General features: G+C 32.5%; 1 protein-coding gene across 1 annotated transcript in view; it reads right to left on the reverse strand.

The window, feature by feature from the left end:
* Positions 1-24843, reverse strand: part of LOC147074710 (putative peptidoglycan muropeptide transporter SLC46) — a 33709-nt gene extending 8866 nt beyond the window's left edge. Inside the window, exons 1-3 of the mRNA XM_085943484.1 lie at positions 24451-24843; positions 5636-5896; positions 4237-4411 (exon numbers count right to left, since the gene is read on the reverse strand). Coding sequence (XP_085799610.1) covers positions 4237-4411; positions 5636-5896; positions 24451-24589 — 575 coding nt within the window. The 5' untranslated portion in view covers positions 24590-24843. The remainder of the gene's footprint in view (positions 1-4236; positions 4412-5635; positions 5897-24450) is intronic.
* Positions 24844-24952: the final 109 nt, after the last annotated feature.

Genomic DNA, 24952 nt, shown 5'->3' on the forward strand with positions numbered 1-24952 from the left:
GTATATATTGTAAATTTACAACATACCATTGTTTGAATTATTTACCAACTCAACATTCACAAAATTTATTTATTTATTGATATATAATTTTACTCATAAATAATACATAAATATAGACTCAAATCTTAATGAATAATCATAATAAAAGTTGCAACATTATTTGGAACAGCCGAACGTCGCTGTGCAAAATAAATTATGTTGCCGGGCAATACTTCCGTCCCACGCCAAATTAATGCGTTACATTTGCACGCGCCACACGCCAAAAATACACTCTGATCTGTTTTTCCAAACGCGCCTAAGGAAGTATAACTTCAAAAATAGTTAAAAGCATACCTATTACCTATATGCGTGAAAAAAGATTCAAATGTAATTGTTTTGTATGAAACTTGATAACCATTTTATTCCCAATATTTGAGTATATCCCATGAATACGGTATATATAATCATAATGTCATTTTTATAGCAACCGTAAATAATTTGAATGATTTGGCTTGACTTCAAATTCTAAAACATAAAGATATATCCATATTTTTTCATAAAATAGTAACAATTCACAGAATGTTCAAAACAGTATAGTATGTAGAATTTTATTTACAATCATATTATATTTAACTTTAATTTAACGCCGATTCACTTGTATTCATTCAATCCTCAATACTTTAATTATCATACTTTGCAATGTCATCTTACTTCTGACAAGGCTTGACAAACTCCTATGCAATTACACTGCTGATAACCTGATTTTACAACTATTTTTGGGGCATATCTCTATCATATAAATCATAACATGAGATAAGACCGAATTGCGGTCATACATCTAATGATGATGCACAAAGAGGTAATTGTAACACAGATTTCACAGTCGGTAAATATTGTTTGCTTGATTCTAACACACAAACAAAGTTATCTATGAGTCAATAATGCAATTAGTTGTGATGCAAGTTGGCCAGATATGGCACTCTGTATTATGGAGATTTGCTGGTTAAATACCACCAAGCAGCAGCACCCAAGACACACGTAGGACTAGATGTTGTGATCGAGAAATTCTCTTCTCAAATTTTCTCGAGAAATAATAAAAAAACGAGATTCTCTTTTCTCGAGATATTAACACAACACATGTTAGCTCAGCGATTTCCAAACAGGGAGGCGCGGAGTGTTGGAAAGGGAGGCGCGAGAAGTTTAACACAAATGTAGCCACAGATTTGCAGTTTGCAAGTGCATAGTTTATAAAACGGCCACTAGTTATAAACTACTTACTGAGCCCTTGGATAGCTTGCTAATGCACTTTTCACAATATTTATTTATTAGATCTCGATTTTACAAAGTTCGCGTGGATATAGAATCCATTTCGTCTATGAACGATGATGAATTCGGATTGACTACTATTGAAAAAGAAAAATTGATAGAATTATCATTTGATAATTCATTGAAACAAAAACCCTAGTTCAATTTTGGTTGAATCGAAGTGAAGAATAATATAATACTTTGTCAAGAAAAGCAATGAAAGTTGTAAGTAAAGTACTGCTACCATTCGCAACATCATATTTATGCGCAACGGGATTTTCTTCATTAGCAGCAATAATATTCAAATAATATCGATCCTGTTTAGTAGAAAAAGAGCACTTTGTGCTAATAAAAAAGCACATCCATTGCATGAAAAACAAATTAATTTAAAAATGATTATAATTGTAAAACTTTGTTTATTTTTATAGTTAAGTATTTTTTTCATTTTTTGTATTAGTACATTTTTGAATATTTAAAAAGGTATCTGTATTATTTAATGAAATAAAGGGGGGGAGGCGCCAAGATTAGATTTTTTCAAAAGGGAGGCGTCGTAACTCAAAGTTTGGAAACCACTGTGTTAGCTAATACATGTTAGTGATATGATACGTCATATTAAAAAAAATATTTTTTAAATTTTCGATTTAGATATTGATACCAGATGGAAGTCTCCCACAGAAGACCGCCTCAAAGAGCGGACCAAACCATCAACTTTCCCATTACATCACAGCCTACATCCACTCTTCGCGGTTCTCGCAACCCTCGGCCAAGAAGAGCCCGCCTCCTCAAAAATTCAAATTCGTCAGCGCTCCCGCCAAAAGACGCGGTCTGTCGAAAACGGCCACTCGCGCCACCACTAGTCAATCCGTCGGTAAAACAGGGAGGTTCCCGACCGACGGACGAACATGACGCCGCCTGACAGTTGGACGCGCGCGAAAAATCTCGCTCTCTTTCCCCTGACGCCGAACGAACAGCATCGACCGCCAAATCTCTCTCTTCGATTGGCCGCCGGACAGCCAGCATCGTCTCTGCTCGCCTCGGACGCGAAGCCAAGATACATCTCCCGCCAAAAGGACCGCGTCGGCAGACTTCTCAAGCATCTCCAGGAAACAAAGGACCACATCGGCAGCACGCCAAGCCGCAAGCCCCGATCCTCTCTCGCCTCGGATGCGAAGCCCCAGCAGCCAAGCCCGCGACACCACGTCCGCAGCTCGCCAAAGCGCCAATTACCAACCGACCGCCAACGACAATACCCTGCATCAACGACTTAAAATATACCAGCCTTGACAAAATACACCGTGCGTTTCTATCCCCCACCCCCGCTTCTTGGCCATGACATTATCACGGTCTGCCATCTCCGCCTAAGAGCGCAAGAAGGCCGGTGATAATATAATAATATAGTCTTAAGATACGACACTATCTAATGGAAATATGTTCGCACCGTGACACAAGTAGATAGGGAACATAGTGTTTTAATCCAAAATACGACTTCTATATACACGTCGTGTCCAATTACGTTGTACAGTATAATTGTATAATTATTTTAATTTATTTGTATAAAAAACATGTGTCGTTGATCTACTTTCTGAGATAATGGAGCTGCAACATTGGATTGTTTTGCACGTGTAGCAAAGGGATAGTAGGGGCTCTGGCATAACCCTACAAGTATCGATATAAAAAAACAGAGATTCAGCATTTTTTCGGTTGTGTAATCCAAGATAGTTTTATAAAATTAAATTTATGACTTCATTTTAACCACATATAAAAATTATTTCATGATTATTATTACGTAAACATAGACATGTGGATTTGATACAATGTATACATACTTGATAAGGCTTACTATGTCAGCAAACACGTGTTGTAACTATTTTTTATATGCAGTGAATCACTGCCAGTCTCCAAATGCAATGTGACCTTTGTTTGAGAACATATTAATATTATTCATAGTGTGTGCAAGCAGATAAAAGCTTAGTATAAATAAAAAATGGCAATTAAAAATTGATGTCATCAATCCCAGAGTGGTCATTGAATTGTTATTGGTAATTTATAAGAAGTTAATAAGGTACATTATATAAATAATGAGATATAAATTGTAATGAAAATTTTCCATATTTCAGATATCATATGACGTCAGTTATGTGGTTACATGTAGATTGTACGCAAAACATTTCACTGTGGCACGGTTTGCCGTGAGCTTTCGTATCAGAAAGAGATGACCGTATACTATACGGTCTCCAATTTTATTATATGAACATTACAGTACTCTCTCAGTAATCCGCCACCGGTCCAACACCGGTCACAAGTGTCCAACTAGTGAAAGCGGCAGATTATAGTGCATACATACAAAATATGGTAAAAATTAAAACAAGTATTTCGTAAAAACAGTTTTTTTGAGAATTTTGTACTAGCAAATTACGGTTTTATTTATAATCAAAATCAAGTATTTACTAAATTATACATATTTGTAAACTAAGTTTATTAACTAAATATTAAACGGTAAATCACTTGACACAACCAGTTGTTCAGTGAGGCAGATATTCTTGAATGGCTTAGGATTTCTTTCTTTCTTTATGACCAAAAGCTTTAGTTTGTGTGTCCCGGTTGCATTGGAGCATGGCATAATTGTGATGCGGTCCTTGGGCACTTTCCTCCCTGGTACATTACTTTCTTCGCGATGAACGTACGTTTAAGAAGGAGAAGTTTCCAAAATAAACCCGTCTCATCTGCGTTATATACTTTTACGCGGCGGACTACTGAATTTGACAATCAAATACTGGTGAATTATAGAGCTTGATTTTGTGCTTTCAACTAGTAAAAATAACGGCGGATTATAGTAGTTGTCGGATAATCGAGCGGCAGATTACTGAGGGTGTACTGTACCGTCACATTTACACAAAAACATTACTATACTAATTACTTTTTTTTATTCCCTTAAATCCAATGAAAGCTTACCTGAAGGAACGGTTGGATTTCTCGGTAATATCACTGATGTAGCAGAACGTTCCTGTTATCAGCGAGCTGAACCCTCCCAGCATGGAGAATGGAATGATGGAGGTGATGATCCACCACGGCTCCAGGGTACTCCATAGAGAATACCCAATAAGTATCGCGAAGTACGACAGGTAACCTACAATAAGAAGTTCACGACAATGCAATGCTTCGGGTACATAATATTATATTCAGATTTTTTTTATTGCTAATAATTGTAATAAGGTTAAAGTGAGGACATTTTAGAAGAGATGTCACTGAATCACATTGCGTATGTGCGAGATGCACGAAATTTTAAATTGAAGTCGAATTTAATTATACACTATCCAATCCTATGAATTTACTTAAGTGTTCAAGGCCCACTTTGGCAATAATGTACATAGAATCATGTAATTAACTAATCGGGTGAATCTGAAATTATAGTGGAATGTCTTATTAAAACTGTGAAGTCCTCTTCAAATGAACCTGCAATGTGAAGTCACTTGTAGCTAACCTATACATCTTTAGTTTGCAATATACAATAATTAATCCAAAGATGTTGTATATAAAAGATGGAGCCTTCTGGTGTATTCCCCATCAGCCATTTTTTATGCACCAACCTTCCTAACTCCTCAAACACGATACTCAGTTTGTATGAAGATTAATAGACCTCTATAAAAGAAGGTTTCGTCTTTATCTTTGTACTATATTATGTTGAACTGTCGTTTACATGGTAGAACTCCATTATAATGATTTTGAAACAAAGTTATTTTTGTTTCAAAAACCATCTTTGTACTAATTCAGTGATTCCCAACCAAGTTGCGCAAGAATTCTCAGAAGCTTGAGAAAAAAGTACAATTTCAGAATATTTGGCACTTACCTGAAGAATAGACATGTATTGTTAAGGTTGGCAAATTAAGAAAAGTATACAAATAGTAGACCTTTAACATTAGATACCGGGTCAAGTATCAATAGTTTTGCCTGCTGCGCTGATTGGTTAATTGTTGGTTTATGTGTTTGATTTGATATGACCAGAATTGAATTACGATAGCTGCATACAATAAAATGTAGTAAGTACTGAATTCATTTAAAATTTGAGACAAAAATAGCATGGAGTGGCATTTTGAGTCTGTTTTAATCATTGACTAAGTAGGTCACTGGCATCTACTTACCTTTCTTTACCATAATATGTGTCATTCAAATAAGGGTACAAAATGATTCAAGGGTTCCGTCAAATGAAAAAGTTTGGGAATCACTATCACTCACTAATCAGTGTTCTGTGATTGTCCGAATTGGACATTTTAAATTAAGAGGGGAATATACTGATATTGTTATAGGACTTTCAGAAAGTTAGTTCAATGTCATGAATGAAAATAATGTCTACCTATCATGGCGGATACGATGAGAGGCTTCCGGCCGTGCAAATCCGACCACGGCCCAAGAAACAAGCTGATGATGGATGGAAATATTCCTTCAACCAGTATCTTCACCATCACCACCTTGGTGGCGTGGGGCTGCACGATCTCCTCCAGCTCTCGGGTGTCATTGGAGTCCTTCGAAGAGATCAGCAACGAACAAATTGTTTCGTTGAAGCCGTAGGTGACGGTACATGTTCTGTACAGAATCAAGTTGCTCACGACCGTATCTAGAAGAAAAAAGAAAAACATGTTACTTCTCGCATTTTCTGGACGTATGAGACAACAAAGAATTTCAACTAAAACCAGATGGAGTTAAGTGAACTGTTTGTATTGCAACACTTGATGGCGAATACACAATTTTTGTATTGTATTTGAATTGGTAGCCATAGAAAATTCTACTCGTACTCGTGGGTACCACCAGTGGCGAAGGGTGGACTTAGGCAGCGGATATCTGACATAAATCATGGACATTAAATTTTATCAGTAATACTTATTTGTTTTCATTGAACTAAGAATACAAATTTGCAGCTGGTGTTGGTTATTTTTTTAAATTCAATTAAACCCTACGTAAACTAAGCCATAATAAATAGATAAAATCTATAAAATATCTCAAATTATGCCATTAAATCATACATGAGTTTAGATATTTTATAGATAGAAGAATATTTTTATCTATTATGGTACAGTTAAAAACTTTTTAATAGGGAATTTTAAAAACCATCAGCAATTTGTGCTCTTAGTTCAATGAAATCAAATAAGTATAACTAACTATTTATGTCGGATTTTCACAGCCTACCTCCACCCTTCGACACTGGTGGGTGCAATAGAATAAAGGCGTAGTGGTCCTTTGTTACTTCAATATACGTTTAGATTCCGTCTCTATAGAAGAAGGTTTTTTTCATTTTCCTCAATCACCATTTTTATATAAAAAAAAACCTACCTTATCTAAATGTAAATATTTCTTATATACAATAAAAGATTAAATTGCATGTTACGATTTTTTTTTTAAATAAATTAAATTATTATTTATGAGATTTAAAAGGTCAGACCACAGATAACTACAAGTTTATTAACACGTTCATTGTAATATTACATATTATATAATATGTATTTATTATAATGATAATAATTTGCATTCTTTTATTATGTCATAAATCCTACTATCCCTTTATTTATTATTTTATTAATCCCTTTCTTACATAATGTAGCCACTCTACCAGACTAGTAAAGTTAATGAGATAATATTATTATGTCTTTCACTATTGTATTAATTTTATTAAGGACTTTCATCACCAAGATAGGGAAAAATCCCAGCATCACAAAAACTGATAAGAAAAGAGTATAAAAACCCGATATTTTCAATCTGTCTGTACCGTGTCAAAACCTGGACTTTCAGAGAATCTGATAGGAAGAGAATTGGTGTGATGCTGACGGAGGATGCTCTGCATACCGTACATGGCCAAGCGTATGTGTCTCTATACCGGAAGAGCTCGACATCAAAGAACATCTCTCGGCCAACTGCGAGATGTATTCTCCAATTCTTCGTGTACACAGTAAGAGATCTGAGCAGTCTGAAGAGAAGACTGATCTCCGGTGGCATTGAAGGGAGGAGGTTGTGAGGGCATGCGTCTTCCAAATGGAGCGACATTATCAAGAAAGCGACTGAAGCAACAAGATCAGTGCAGAATTGCTCTAGGTGGAATCACCATCCTCAGTAATGAGGCATTGGATAATATTAAGAGATACTTCTATAGCTATACTCCTATACCAGGTACCAGTGGTGAAAGGTGGGGGTAGGCTGGATCCGCCATAAATAGTGCATACTAAACTTTGTCAGTCATACGTATTTGTTTTCGTTGAAATAACACTACAATTTACAGATGTTGTTGGTTAGTTTTTAAAATTCAATTAAACCCTGCGAAAACCAATAGATAATAGTCAAAAAATACTCGTCTATCTATAAAATATCTAAAATTATGCAATTAAATCATACATGACTTTGCATATTTTACAGATAGAATAATATTTTTTTATCTATTATAGTTTGGTTTGATTTAGGCAGGGCTTTATGAATTTAAAAATGAACCAACAATATGTGTAATATGTATTCTTAATCCAACGAAAACAAATAAGTATGAATGAAAAAGTGTGCAAAATTTTTTCATGTCGCCCAAAATATACCATGGATTGGGCAGGGTTTAATTGATTTTTAAAAACTAACCAACACCATCAGTAAATTGTACTCTTTATTCAATAAAAACAAATACGCATGTCTAACAAACATGTGCACCATTTATGGCGGATCTTAACAGCCTACCTCCACCTTTCACTACTGCCAGGTATTTTTTAAATTATTATTTATTTTTATTATTATTTTAAATTATTATTTTATTAAAATTATACTGTCTGTTCCCGTTTGTTCCCTTAGGTATTTTCAAGTGAAAACACCTCAGAAAGAATGTTACATTGTCAAATCGTGTGAATTATTCGTTGAAAAAAAAAATAGTTTATTAAGTACTAAATAAATACAAACACTCATGGCTTAAGCCTCGTGGGTCCCAGGTTCGAAGCCTGGGTCTGGCAAGTACACATATTGTTTTTCAATTTGTGTATTAGTCAGAGTATGGACCTAATAGGTTGCAGTGGCGAAGGGTGGAGGTAGGCTGTTAAGATCCGCCATAAACAGTGCACATTAAACTTTTTCAGACATACATATTTGTTTTCATTGAAATAAGACTACAATTTACAGATAGTGTTGGTTAGTTTTTAAAATTCAATTAAACCCTGAGAAACCCAGCCATAATAGATAATAGTCAAAAAATACGGGTGCCGGACGAAATCCCGAAGGCCGAAATCCCGAAGGCCGAAATCCCGAATGCCGAAATCCCGAATGGACGAAATCCCGAACGGCCGAAATCCCGAATGGCCGAAATCCCGAATGGCCGGAATCCCGAAGGCCGAAATCCCGAAAAATAAAAAAATATAAAGAATAATAATTTTCAACCAGCGGTACGCAAATAGGCGGCGCTTTTTCGAGAGTGTGTAATTTACCATGATAATAAAAACAGTTTTATAAAAACTATTATTAATTATGGATTGAAGCATAAAAATAATTTTAAACCAGCGGTACCCAAATAGGCGGCTCTTTTTCTTTCGTGTGTAATTTACCATGATAATAAAAATAGTTTTATAAAAACTATTTACCCAAATAGGTGGCTCTTTTTCTTGCGTGTGTAATTTACCGAGATAATAAAAACAGTTTTATAAAAACTATTATTAATTATGGAATGAAGCACAAAAATAATTTTCAACCAGCGGTACCCAAATAGGCGGCTCTTTTTCTTGCGTGTGTAATTTACCATGATAATAAAAATAGTTTTATAAAAACTATTATTAATTATGGATTGAAGCATAAAAATAATTTTAAACCAGCGGTACCCAAATAGGCGGCTCTTTTTCTTGCGTGTGTAATTTACCAAAATATTAAAAATAGTTTTATAAAAACTATTATTAATTATCGATTGAAGCATAAAAATATTTTTCAACCAGCGGTACCCAAATAGGCGGCTCTTTTTCTTGCATGTGTAATATACCAAGATAATAAAAATAGTTTTATAAAAACTATTATTAATTATGGTATGAAGCATAAAAATAATTTTCAACCAGCGGTACCCAAATAGGCGGCTCTTTTTCTTGCATGTGTAATTTACCAAGATAATAAAAATAGTTTTATAAAAACTATTATTAATTATGGTATGAAGCATAAAAATAATTTTCAACCAGCGGTACCCAAATAGGCGGCGCTTTTTCTTGAGTGTGTAATTTACCATGATAATAAAAATAGTTTTATAAAAACTATTATTAATTATGGATTGAAGCATAAAAATAAATTTAAACCAGCGGTACCCAAATAGGCGGCTCTTTTTCTTGCGTGTGTAATTTACCGAGATAATAAAAACAGTTTTATAAAAACTATTATTAATTATGGAATGAAGCACAAAAATAATTTTCAACCAGCGGTATCCAAATAGGCGGCGCTTTTTCTTGAGTGTGTAATTTACCAAGATAATAAAAATAGTTTTATAAAAACTATTATTAATTATGGTATGAAGCATAAAAATAATTTTCAACCAGCGGTACCCAAATAGGCGGCACTTTTTCTTGAGTGTGTAATTTTACAAGATAATAAAAATAGTTTTATAAAAACTATTATTATTTATGGATTGAAGCATAAAAATAATTTTCAACCAGCGGTACCCAAATAGGCGGCTCTTTTTCTTGCATGTGTAATTTACCAAGATAATAAAAATAGTTTTATAAAAACTATTATTAATTATGGTATGATGCATAAAAATAATTTTCAACCAGCGGTACCCAAATAGGCGGTGCTTTTTCTTGAGTGTGTAATTTACCATGATAATAAAAATAGTTTTATAAAAACTATTACTAATTATGGATTGAAGCATAAAAATAATTTTAAACCAGCGGTACCCAAATAGGCGGCTCTTTTTCTTGCGTGTGTAATTTACCGAGATAATAAAAACAGTTTTATAAAAACTATTATTAATTATGGAATGAAGCACAAAAATAATTTTCAACCAGCGGTATCCAAATAGGCGGCGCTTTTTCTTGAGTGTGTAATTTACCAAGATAATAAAAATAGTTTTATAAAAACTATTATTAATTATGGTATGAAGCACAAAAATATTTTTCAACCAGCGGTACCCAAATAGGCGGCGCTTTTTCTTGGGTGTGTAATTTTACAAGATAATAAAAATAGTTTTATAAAAACTATTATTAATTATGGATTGAAGCATAAAAATAATTTTAAACCAGCGGTACCCAAATAAGCGGCTCTTTTTCTTGCGTGTGTAATTTACCATGATAATAAAAATAGTTTTATAAAAACTATTATTAATTATGGATTGAAGCATAAAAATAATTTTAAACCAGCGGTACCCAAATAGGCGGCTCTTTTTCTTGCGTTTGTAATTTCCCGAGATTTAAAAACAGTTTTATAAAAACTATTATTAATTATGGAATGAAGCACAAAAACAATTTTTAACCAGCGGTACCCAAATAAGCGGCGCTTTTTCTTGAGTGTGTAATTTACTAAATACTAAGCTAGATTTGATATAAATAAAAGAGATTTCACGATTTTCAAAAATGAAATATAGAAAGTATGATTTATTCAAAAATATTTTTATTAAATTCAACAAACTTATCACACTACATTTTAGTGATAAAAATACCGATAAAATCTGATACCTATAATAATCAAAGACGGATGTTGAACGAGCGCACATTTTACGACGGTTTTTTTAAATTGTGAGTTTTAAGAAACGTACATATTGATTAGTTAAAATACAAAAAAATGTTATTTAATTGGATGCTAGGTTTTAGAGTGGTGAAGGGTGGAAGTGAGCTGTTATGATCTGACATAAATGATGCATATTAACTTTGTCAGTTACACGTATTTGTTTTTATTGAACTAAGACTATTCCCACAATGACCGCGTGGCTTAAGCGTCGGCCTATAGCTTTGTGGGTCCCAGGTTTGAATCCTGGGTATGTGCAAGTACACATATTGCCTCTTCAATTTGTGTATGAGTCAGAGTATGGACCTAATGAGTTGAGGAAGTGGCTGACATCCATTTCTCGTAGAAAAATAAACCTGGATCTGACATGGTTGAAAAAAGAAAGAAAACTTACAGATTGAGTTTGGAACATGACTACGTATTAACAAAGCTAATGAAAATGTTATGTATACCTGATAATTATTAATAAAAGACAGCTTTATCACTTTCGTTCTCAGATAAGACCACATTGAACTGTCCATCATCAGAAATCAAATTCCGATAAAACCTATAATCAATATACAAGGCTTGTATTACAAGCACATTTGATAATTATGATTAGGTTATTACCCATTTTAAATGATATTTAAAATGAAAATTATTTTTGGGCTTCATTCCATAATTAATAATAGTTTTATAAAACTGTTTTTATTATCTCGGTAAATTACACACGCAAGAAAAAGAGCCGCCTATTTAGGTACCGCTGGTTGAAAATTATTTTTATGCTTCAATCCATAAATATTAATAGTTTTTATAAAACTATTTTTATTATCATGGTAAATTACACACGCAAGAAAAAGAGCCGCATATTTGGGTACCGCTGGTTGAAAATTATTTTTATGCTTCAATCCATAATTAATAATAGTTTTTATAAAACTATTTTTATTATCTTGTAAAATTACACACTCAAGAAAAAGCGCCGCTTATTTGGGTACCGCTGGTTGAAAATTGTTTTTATGCTTCATACCATAATTAATTATAGTTTTTATAAAACTATTTTTATTATCATGGTAAATTACACATGCAAGAAAAAGCGCCGCATATTTGGGTACCGCTGGTTGAAAATTATTTTTATGCTTCAATCCATAATTAATAATAGTTTTTATAAAACTATTTTTATTATTTTGGTAAATTACACACTCAAGAAAAAGCGCCGCATATTTGGGTACCGCTGGTTGAAAATTATTTTTATGCTTCAATCCATAATTAATAACAGTTTTTATAAAACTATTTTTATTATTTTGGTAAATTACACACTCAAGAAAAAGCGCCGCATATTTGGGTACCGCTGGTTGAAAATTATTTTTATTCTTCAATCCATAATTAATAATAGTTTTTATAAAACTATTTTTATTATCTTGGTAAATTACACACGCAAGAAAAAGAGCCGCCTATTTGGGTACCGCTGGTTGAAAATTATTTTTATGCTTCAATCCATAATTAATAATAGTTTTTATAAAACTATTTTTATTATTTTGGTAAATTACACACTCAAGAAAAAGCGCCGCATATTTGGGTACCGCTGGTTGAAAATTATTTTATGCTTCAATCCATAATTAATAATAGTTTTTATAAAACTATTTTTATTATCTTGGTAAATTACACACGCAAGAAAAAGAGCCGCCTATTTGGGTACCGCTGGTTGAAAATGATTTTTATTCTTCAATCCATAATTAATAATAGTTTTTATAAAACTATTTTTATTATCTTGTAAAATTACACACTCAAGAAAAAGCGCCGCCTATTTGGGTACCGCTGGTTGAAAATTATTTTTATGCTTCATACCATAATTAATAATAGTTTTTATAAAACTATTTTTATTATCATGGTAAATTACACATGCAAGAAAAAGAGCCGCCTATTTGGGTACCGCTGGTTGAAAATTATTTTTATGCTTCATACCATAATTAATAATAGTTTTTATAAAACCATTTTTATTATCATGGTAAATTACACATGCAAGAAAAAGAGCCGCCTATTTGGGTACCGCTGGTTGAAAATTATTTTTATGCTTCATACCATAATTAATAATAGTTTTTATAAAACTATTTTTATTATTTTGGTAAATTACACACTCAAGAAAAAGCGCCGCATATTTGGGTACCGCTGGTTGAAAATTATGTTTATGGTTGATTCCATAATTAATAATAGTTTTTATAAAACTATTTTTATTATTTTGGTAAATTACACACTCAAGAAAAAGCGCCGCATATTTGGGTACCGCTGGTTGAAAATTATTTTTATGCTTCAATCCATAATTAATAATAGTTTTTATAAAACTATTTTTATTATTTTGGTAAATTACACACTCAAGAAAAAGCGCCGCATATTTGGGTACCGCTGGTTGAAAATTATTTTTATGCTTCAATCCATAATTAATAACAGTTTTTATAAAACTATTTTTATTATTTTGGTAAATTACACACTCAAGAAAAAGCGCCGCATATTTGGGTACCGCTGGTTGAAAATTATTTTTATTCTTCAATCCATAATTAATAATAGTTTTTATAAAACTATTTTTATTATCTTGGTAAATTACACACGCAAGAAAAAGAGCCGCCTATTTGGGTACCGCTGGTTGAAAATTATTTTTATGCTTCAATCCATAATTAATAATAGTTTTTATAAAACTATTTTTATTATTTTGGTAAATTACACACTCAAGAAAAAGCGCCGCATATTTGGGTACCGCTGGTTGAAAATTATTTTATGCTTCAATCCATAATTAATAATAGTTTTTATAAAACTATTTTTATTATCTTGGTAAATTACACACGCAAGAAAAAGAGCCGCCTATTTGGGTACCGCTGGTTGAAAATGATTTTTATTCTTCAATCCATAATTAATAATAGTTTTTATAAAACTATTTTTATTATCTTGTAAAATTACACACTCAAGAAAAAGCGCCGCCTATTTGGGTACCGCTGGTTGAAAATTATTTTTATGCTTCATACCATAATTAATAATAGTTTTTATAAAACTATTTTTATTATCATGGTAAATTACACATGCAAGAAAAAGAGCCGCCTATTTGGGTACCGCTGGTTGAAAATTATTTTTATGCTTCATACCATAATTAATAATAGTTTTTATAAAACCATTTTTATTATCATGGTAAATTACACATGCAAGAAAAAGAGCCGCCTATTTGGGTACCGCTGGTTGAAAATTATTTTTATGCTTCATACCATAATTAATAATAGTTTTTATAAAACTATTTTTATTATTTTGGTAAATTACACACTCAAGAAAAAGCGCCGCATATTTGGGTACCGCTGGTTGAAAATTATGTTTATGGTTGATTCCATAATTAATAATAGTTTTTATAAAACTATTTTTACTATCTCGGTAAATTACACACGCAAGTTAAAGAGCCGCCTATTTGGGTACCGCTGGTTGAAAATTATTATTGTTTATATTTTTTTATTTTTCGGGATTTCGGCCTTCGGGATTCCGGCCATTCGGGATTTCGGCCATTCGGGATTTCGGCCGTTCGGGATTTCGGCCATTCGGGATTTCGGCATTCGGGATTTCGGCCTTCGGGATTTTGGCCTTCGGGATTTCGACCCAAACCCAAAAAATACATGTCTATCTATAAAATATCTAAAATTATGCAATTAAATCATACATAACTTTGAATATTCTATAAATAGAATAATATTTTTTATTTATTATAGTTTGGTTTACGCAGGACTTAATGAATTAAAAAAATGAACCAACAATATGTGTAATATGCATTGGCGGCTTAATCCGGAAAAAACTAGCAGGTCAATTTTGAATATATTATTTTAATTTGCCTTTTCGTTGTATACTGAAAAGACGTATTGCAAATTGACTTTTTATATATTATAGAATAAGTGCTAGAAATTGTTATAGGTAGGTACCTACTTACCCTTCAAAAAATGTCCGTTTTTCATAACGCCAACCCATCGTTAACCGAAATTGCACACAACGCGTTATAATTTTTTGTAAATTAGGTCCACTTTTCTTTATTTGCTTTTTGAAAAATCATCAATCACACGATTATAAAAATTGTCTATTTTTCCCACATATTTTTTTTTCAATACTGAGCATTGCAAGAGCGGTCAGTCTATCCTGGCCCATCGTATTGCGTAGAAAGGTTTTTATTCTTTTGAGAGTGGAAAAACATCTTTCACTTTCAACTGTTGTCATTGGTATGACGCAAATAAATTGGAGAACTTTGATCGACTCGGAAAATGTTTCGTTGAAATTATTGCTGAGTAAAAAATGTAGAAGAGAAACTGCACTATTAGCGCCATGCAAATCATCTCGTTGATAAAACACCAATAATTCATTTTTTAACTTGATTATGTTTATTTCTTCTAACAGTTTTACCAAATTTACTTGACGTGTGGGAAAATTATTTTTAAAATCAGTGTAATTTTCTTTATTGAACAAATCGGATATAATGAGATGATCGTTGGATGCGAATCGTGCTTCCATTTCCATTATAATTGTATCACAGACTTCAATTGCTACTGCGTGCGTACTAACTGCTTCACAAAAATATTATAAATCACTAAAAACCAAACGTTGTGTGTATATGCAAAACTGCACCAAAAACTCCTTACATATGATTAAAATAACCAAAAGCATTCGTCAAAACCTGTCAACGAATCCGAACCGCATACACAGTTGCGTCTTGAGACCAATTATCTAGTCAGTGTTATCATTCTGTTTCATTTAATTAGGTGAAAAAATCTTTTGTCTCACACTCGGGCATTGCCGATATTACAGTAATTCACGCACCGTTACAAGCTTCGATCTCGTATTTTGTGTTATATCGATCTCTGTCTTATGTATGAGAAACGAGAGAGAAAATTTTATAAAAATATTCAATTTGGGTCAATTTTCAGACTGCCGGCGAACACAATATTTTTGTTCGGGGAATTATCGCCCAAACAAAAAAAAGCCCAATAGACAGGGTTGACACAATATCGCGCGCCCTATAATTTCAAATTCACCGATTATTATTAATATTATTATATATGACATTGCACATATTATTAATAGTATTATGTCGATTGTAAGGTATTTATTTTGGCAGGTCAATGACCGAATGACCTAAGCATGGAGCCGCCAGTGGTAATATGTATTTTTAATCCAACAAAAACAAATAACTATGAATGAAAAAGTGTGTACAATTTTGTCGTTTTGCCCAAATTAGACCAAAACTATTATGTTTTCGTTTAGGCATGGTTTAATTGATTTTTAAAAACCAACTAACACCATCTGTAAATTGTAGTCTTAGTTCAATAAAAACAAATACATATGACTAAAAAAGTTTAGTGTGCACTATTTATAGCGAATCTTAACAGCCTACCTCCACCCTTCGCCACTGATAGGTTGAGTAAGTGGCTGACATCCATTTTTTGTAAAAACAAAATCTGTTAATACAAACCTCTACTCTGTGGATGCCCATATGATCCTGTTAGGATCGGACATGGTCGAGAGAAATAAATAATCGTTTTGTAGATTTTTTTCATAGTCGCCGATCAGTACAGAAATGTTATTTTTTCATTATATCTCACATGTTACTAGGGGTTAAATCAAAATATTAGTAGGTGAGAGATAAAAAAAATATGAGACAGGAAAATAGATTAGGAAGCATTCTTTTTTTCAATGTCAAGGCAATTAAAAATTAAATAAACACAATACTCCTCAATTATAACATATTTTATATCATTTCAATATGTAACTGTTTTAATTAAATGAAAGAAGTTACTATGCAGATTATTAAATATGCTATTCGTATTAACTAGAATTAGTGTTCCAAAATACTGTGGAACACGAAACATTGGAAGGGGTACACAGTTTAACTTTGTTCATTTATAAACGTCACATTAAAACACTATGAAAAATAATGTAGCTTTTAGACTGACTTTAGGAGTTAGGTAGGCTATGGGATCATAGTGCATGGGTCAGAGATGGTTATACTTACGAGACTTAAGAAGATAATAATATTATGATCTTACTGCGGCACACTAATATAAATGTAGTATTAAAATAAAAATAGATGGTGTTAGCTAGTTTTTAAAATTTAAATAAATTCTGAACAAAAAACCATCAGAGATATCTAAGAGAAAAATATCTAAAATGCTGAAAAACTTTTTTGAAATGAGCTATTTTTTAATATTTGCTTCGAGGCTGATAATGAAAAGCCTTCAACTTTACTGCAATTTACTGACCTGTTACGATATTCTATACAAAAACATGATAAATTTACATATTTTGAAATGTTCCATTTCATAGGAACAGTTTGGAAAGCCGTTATCGTCACAGAAGAAGAAAACATCATTTATGACAATCACTAATTTAGTATCGGTTACATGTAAATTGTACGCATTACATTTCGCCGTAGGAGACTTTACCGTGAGCTGTCTTACCAGAAAGAGATAACCGTATAGCATTGAGATTTTAAAAATATGCATTGTTCGTGGAACATTGCAGACAGTAATATTCTAACTTCATTAGATTCAATTAAAACATTAATTTGATAATGATCGGTATCAAAAATGTCTGATAATTTATAGGTACGACTTCATATGAGAACCTAAAATAATTTTATATAAATGATTGTATTTCTAATTTACTTGTCTACCTATTTTCTTCTGTCTTTCTCTTATTGGTTTTTATGTATGTATTTTTAAGTGGTTTATTTAGACATGAATTTGATCTTAATATTATACGGCCATCTGTTTCCGATACAATATCTCACGGTGAATTGAGTTACAGCTAATTACATAATATGTACAAATTTCCGGACACGGTAGTACCAACATTATATAGACACAGTTATACATTTATCCCAATAATCTCATTTTTAATCTTCATTGGGTCAATATTAATCATTTCGATTTTAGACGATATAATAAATTTAATAATATTATGTATGTTAAAAAAGGGGCTTGGGAGATAAGAAATAATGTCGAATAATCTCTGTTGACACAATTAAAATTTTATGGGACATTTATGTATCCAATGGTGAAGTTAAATTGCACTGATGTCATTCATTTCTCCAAAATAATTGATTTTTTAATAGTTATTATTTTAAAAACAAATGCATAAATAATGATAGTGTCTAAAGTGGCACTAATTTGATATTAAAAGTTTAATTTGGCAATTGACCCAACTTCCTAATAGCCATAATTAATGTTTATGGCATTCAGACATATTATTTTATAAACAGATAAAAAATTAAATCAAGTGTTGTCCACACTTTATACAAATTATAATATTTTTAAAAACGGAATCTGACAAAACTTTTATTTCACAAATTTCATAATGACTCAGTTACTGAGTGAACCAAAGATGTTTTCTTTCTATTTTTCTATGCAATAAAAAATGAATACCTTCACCATTTTCAGAATTCATATGAAAATTAGTAGATATGGATGTTTTTTTGCTTCAATACTCTCACAATATGTTAAGATTTTCTTCAACATCTGTGGAATGATCGACAAATCCAAATGAAAAGAACTGTGACACACACATGTATTTTATAGTATCCTCCACATAACTTTGCAATTATTGTATACAGTGACAAGATTTGTGTGTAATACGCACTGCGTATTAGTGTATTGTATTGTATTGGCTGATTTCATCAAATAATTCAAAAAAATCTATTCCAAATTACAATTAAAAACTGGAAAAACAACATGAAAAATAAATGTGTTACCTTTAATGAAAATAAAGTGCAAATTAACCATTTGTAATATGCCAATAAATTGGTAACCAATCCTATTTTTTAGGATTAATTGTTTTCTTCTTATATCGACAATTTACATAATAAAGAGTATTTGTGTATATGGTGAGTTACAGAATGCTGGCATGACCTGGGATAATGCAAGAAGACTGGGCAGCGACAAGGATTCTTGGAGGCGCAGAGTGATTTCCATATGGGGGGCGGATTTGGTCGATGATTATGATCAATTCATTGATCTGGCAGAAAAACAAGTATTTACTATTCATGTTCGTTTAGCTCAGAATCGACACCTCCTCACATATCATACTGGTCTGATACTCATGACAAATTTTGGTCTCACATTCCGTTAGTTCATGTGACTTTACGCAACTGTGACTTAGTGACACATTTAAATAACACGTTAATTATATCTAATGGCCAAGTACTCCAAACGCGCCAGTCGCGGTGTTTACACTAAATGAGTTAAATATTAATTAACAGGTCAGCAGTGATTGTGGGCTTAAAAATTCCTGTATTTATGTAAGTATATTACTCTAAAAGCATATGTGTGAACTGTCATTTTTGCACATGAATAAGTAATATTAAATCATAATAATTGCGCTGCTGAATAGAAGTTAATTATTAAATAAGTAATATTTGATTATCAGCAATAATAAATAATTAATTAATTCAAAGTTAGCCACCACAATGTTACAGTTGCTAAAAATCATTTTTCATAATTTATAAATAATAAATAAATTAATACATAATTTCTTTAATACTTAAAATTTTGTCAAAATACTATTTAGCAATAAAATCAGACACGTCATGCCAATAAAAAATTAAAATAACATTTATTATTTATGTTGAGATAATACGCAATAGGTAAATCTTATTAATTAGGTACCTAGGTACATAATATTATGGTTTGTGTCCAGGTTACTATAAATACTTAATTTTGTCGCCCTACTCTTTACTATGCCAATACCGATAGTCGAGTTGCAGAGCGCCTAGAACGGATGTAGAAATCATGTTTTCTGTGAGCACGGACGGTATCATACCCCCAGCGAGTGAATTTAAATCTTTTTTTTTATTTCATTTGTAAACTACATAAGTCAGTGTTTCCCAACATTTTTCACGTTACGCTACACTTTTCAAACTATAAAATTTTCACAGCACACTGAATATTTTTATATCAATTGGACTATGTAATAAATTATCATGTTATGAGCACTTCACATGAAAAAAAATACACTTTAAGGAGCTCGGACTATAACTAGAGGATACCTTATAAAATTTTCTATACCATTTTATGGCGATTACAGAACGTTTTTCTTCTTTTTCTCCTTCCTGGTGCTACAACCCTGTATGGGTCTTGACTTCCTTCAGCATCTGCCTCCAAACCGATTTTTTTCCAATTTAGGCCACCCAATATCTTTAAATATAAATCGACACTATCCTTCCATCTTGTACGACGTCGACCAGGTCATTGTTTGCCTTCTGGCTTCCCGAATGTCAGTGTCTCTGTCATGCATGACTCTTCTATTTTATGTACGTGGCCCAGCCATCTAAGGCGGCCCAATTTGACAGACTGTACGATATACAGATCCCCGTACAAAGTGTATGGGTAATAATTGTACCTTTGTCTCCACCCCAACTGTGTCGTCATTGATGGGTCTGAAAATACCACGCAGCAACCTCCGCTCAAATGAGCCCAGCTATCCTTTCATGTTCTCTACAAGATGCATTTCAAGTGTCAGTTTAATCCCTAGGAATGTAGCACCTCGATTGAATACTGTTGATTTTGAGATTATTCTTCAATCAACAGAATACACAGCACACACTTCGGCAGTCACAGGATAACCATTGAATAATTTTTGGGTTATATTCCTCAAAAACAGTGCTAAACTACCGATAAAAATTAATTGAAAACTAAAAAAAAATACATACTATCGAATTGTGCTTTTATCATTTTTCGAAGGAAATCAAATGAAATCCCGCAGCACACTTCCCAATCGATTGTGACACACTAGGATGCCGCCGGAACTGGTTGGGAATCACTTGCATAGGTAATAATATTGCAAGAAAATTATACTCTGAAATTACTGAATACCGTATTTACAGGTTATTTATTACCTATAACCACTAATAATAACATGACGTGATCTAGTTAGTTAAATGAGAAAGGGACATACAAACAGGTTATTTTTTTGCATTTGTACTTGAAAGAAATTTCTCTTAAACACAATCAATTATAACGACAACCAGTATTTCTGAGCAAAACAATATTGTTTATTTATACAGAAAAATTATTTTACAAAAGCTTTTCACAATTTCTCAAGTAATTAGTTCGGAGCAATCGAAAGTAGGTACATGTAATCTGGCCGGTCTATTTGGTTACATGTAAACTGTACATAAAACATTGCACCGTAGCACAGTTCACCGTGAGCTTTCTTATCGGAAAGAGATAACCGTATACTATACGGTTTCCAATTTTATTAGATGCAATATGAACATTAATTCAATTTTCATGGCTGATTTTTGCAAAATTCATGAATTATTCAAGAATGAAAACCAACCTAACCTAACAAATAATTCAGTATATCGGCTATTCTCAAAACTTGTTTGTTGCTGGCTTTCTGTAAAGTGTAAACCGACAAGAAACGTGTTTCATTAGACATGAATTTTATGTCAGTACTATACGACCCAAAGAGGTTGACTAAGAAGAGTGGAAGTAGCTAGAGAGGTCTTCATTCAGCTTCGGATTGACCCCAGCTGATGATGACGATATAAAGCCTGAAGATTTAGATGAAACCTGTCTCAAAAACTGATCAGTATAAAGAGTTCATATGAGTCAGAAAAAGACTATTATTTCCATTCATCGATGTATGCGTGCTCAAAGTGCGTGAGAAATAAAATGACACCATGACGCATACATTTAGTCTGCCTATGTCCTCTCATACAGATCACAACTAGAAAGTGATGGAAAAACTAACTCTTCTTGCATTGTAATAAGGGTTAATTTGTACACTGTTTATTTGTATACATCATATTAAGAAAAATAGTGGTATTGCGTCTGTAGCCCAAAACCAGATGTATGAAAAAATACACAGTGTTTGTATAAATAAACTCTACCTATATTCCAATAAGGTGATTCTTAAAAATGTTATTACATTACCACCTAATGTAGGCCTCATTAGGTTACAGCTAACTTAATGGAATAGTGATGGATTTAGGGACTTGGAGACCCGAAGCTCTCACTGATTTTGAAAACCAAATAAAAACCACAAATTCTACCAACGCATCAACCTAATAAAAATATCAATGTATCTTTTTTCTAAAATTACATCCTATAACTAAACATAATAATTTTTATTTCACATGACAGGACATAATAATGTTAGAGGTTAATTTTTTCTGTTTACATATCCTACCTAGTTCATATAGTTAGTTCATATCTGTTTTCAGTGGTTATGTTATACGACCATTCTATGTTAGATTATTTTGTTATGCTTTAGGTACCTACTGTCATTTCCCTCCATTTTGGAAAGTGAAAACATGCTGTCACTTTGCTTCGTTGTATGGATTTTCGTCTGGATTCGGGACTTGGAGGTGAACAAATAACACACCGGAATTGTTTTGGAAACGGCAAGGTATATTTACGTTAATATATTCTAAATTGTTACATTTTTATACAAATTCTTTTCAATTAATGGTTTTGTCGGATAGCGAGGTTAACACTGCTTACTGCGTTGCTGTCAAAAATTTTCTCCCGCTAAAACAAACGGTCACTTACAAGCCTTACAAATGCGGCGTTGCCATTCGTATTTTTTTAACGGCATTCAGACAATGTTGCCGGTCAGATATTTAACATTATTTAATTATTTTCGCAATCAACCCTCACTATTTGTTGGATTTGATACCGACTCGGGCCTCTCCAGATACACAGAGACATCCCCAAATGGGGACCATTCGGAGGTGTAACACTACCTATCTTATATTTTATAGGTAGGTACCCAATTTGTGAGAAATGGGCATTTTTTTTATTCGTCTATCTGGTTTGAACTGTTTCGAGGCCCCCTTTAAAATCTTATGACGAATCGACTGGGTCAAAGAAAATTTCGGTAAATGTGCCGCAGAGGTGGACATGAGATTTTACAACTTTCTTTTTAGATCAAACCAAACCAAACCTAACCTAACCTAATCTAACCTACCCCAACCTAATATTACCTCATATAATCTTAGTTTGCGATAATGGTGTATCAAAATGTATGAAAATTTCAAATTTTCAATTAACGATTATTGGATCGAAAAGCCAATGTGCCGACAGAAAAAATGGATTTATTATAACTGTCTACATCAGCGGTTTCCAACCTGGGAGGCGCGCCTCCCAGGGGAGGCGCGATCTATTGCCAGGGGAGGCGCCAAAATTTTTGAATAAATTATTTTTTATACCATAATATCTACAAATAAATAAAAGTTCATATCTTAACGTAACAGTAAAAATTCAGTGCATGAATGTTTATTTTAATATATAATAAATATATTTAAATCCTATTAAAAAAATATTTGGAGCGGAGAAATTTAAAAATGGCGCTTTTGCAAACGCTCTGTTTCGGTAATGCACAAAACGACCGCTGGTTGCATGAAAACAATAACCTCAAATTTAAATGTCACTCGTAGCTAAAGTGTCAACTGAAGCGTGTAGGCAGGGTGTGATATTTTTTTTTTAAATTGTTTTTGACGTGATTTCTTTAATATAATATAACAATAATACATGTCTCCACATTTAAATGATTTCTACGCCAGATATATTGAAGCAAACAAAAATCTATTTCCTGAGTTCTTGGTTAGTTTGCTAATGCATTTTTCATATAATTTTATTAATAGTAAAAAAAGTCGCCTGCGGCGCTGCTTTGTTTCAGGGCTATTAAATATTTTTAATATATGGGTGAAAGATCCTGGCCTGTGGGCCCTATTCACTATGTGGAGCTCATGATAGAATCCATTAATTTTTGTCAATGAACGATGATGAATTTGGTTGACTTCTTTTAAAATTGATTGTGGTAATAAACAAGCTCATTCGTCGCATGAAAAAAAAATTAATTACAAAATGAATTTGATATAAGTAAGTAGTAAAAACTTGTGTGTTAAAAAAGTGTCTGTATTATTTAATGAAATAAAGGGGGGAGGCGCCAAGACTCGATTTTTTTTAAAGGGAGGCGTAGTAACATAAAGGTTGGAGACCACTGGTCTACATGGAATAAACTGTTTTCGTAAAAAAAAATACAAAAGCTCGTGTCCACCTCTGCGGCACAATTACCATTTTTTTTTTGTTTACATATACCTACGTTAGTTCCTATCTATTTGAGTGGTTATGTTATAGGTCCATTCTATATTAGTTGCTGAAATTTTGTTATGCTTCACTTACCTATCTAATATTGTATAGGTAGGTACCCAATTTGTGAGAAATGGTCATTAAAACTGTTTCAAGGCCCCCTTTAAAATCTTATGACGAATCGACTGCATCAAAGAACATTTCTATGATAACAAAAAATAATCTATTATGAAAAGGTTCACTACCAACGATCTATATTCTATGGTTTCTTTCGAGATAAACAATATAATTAATTATGATGCAAGTATGCAGTTTTTTTTAATAGGCACGAAAACTATTTTTTTTGTGTTTTCTTAGTCATAGGTTACTAATAGAAACTCACCTGATATTGAATAGGCGAAAAAAAATATGAGCAAAGGTAATTCGCAGATAGACCTCCAATATGCTTTTTGTTCTGGTTTCGAGAGGATTTCGTCGCTGTTGTCGCTCGTATCGGCTTTACTTTCCGCAGCATTTTCCATTTTTATATTATGTTATTTGTTTAAAACAGATAATTTATAACTTTATCTTGTCATAGCACTTCACTCGCGAACTTTGTAATTGTATGACAAGATGATTCAAATTAATACAAACATTCAGAACATCGTACACATTTTCATACGACTTAATTAATAGGCTTGCAACTTGCAACTAATAATTATTGTTTGTAGGTGATGAGATGACTGTTGTAAAAAATGACAGTGACAACCGCTGTCAGTCCGCGCAAAATGAAAACAGAGCTTATGCGGCGGTGAATGGCATTATAAAAAATAACATTGTGCATTTGAAGGACATTGAGATTTTAAACAAAATAATTATTGCGCGTTTAAATTCAACATGTCGTT

The sequence above is a fragment of the Rhyacophila brunnea genome, unplaced genomic scaffold, assembly GCF_057557595.1.
Source record: "Rhyacophila brunnea isolate RB1 unplaced genomic scaffold, BYU_Rbru_1.0 scaffold_16, whole genome shotgun sequence".
Taxonomy (NCBI): domain Eukaryota; kingdom Metazoa; phylum Arthropoda; class Insecta; order Trichoptera; family Rhyacophilidae; genus Rhyacophila; species Rhyacophila brunnea.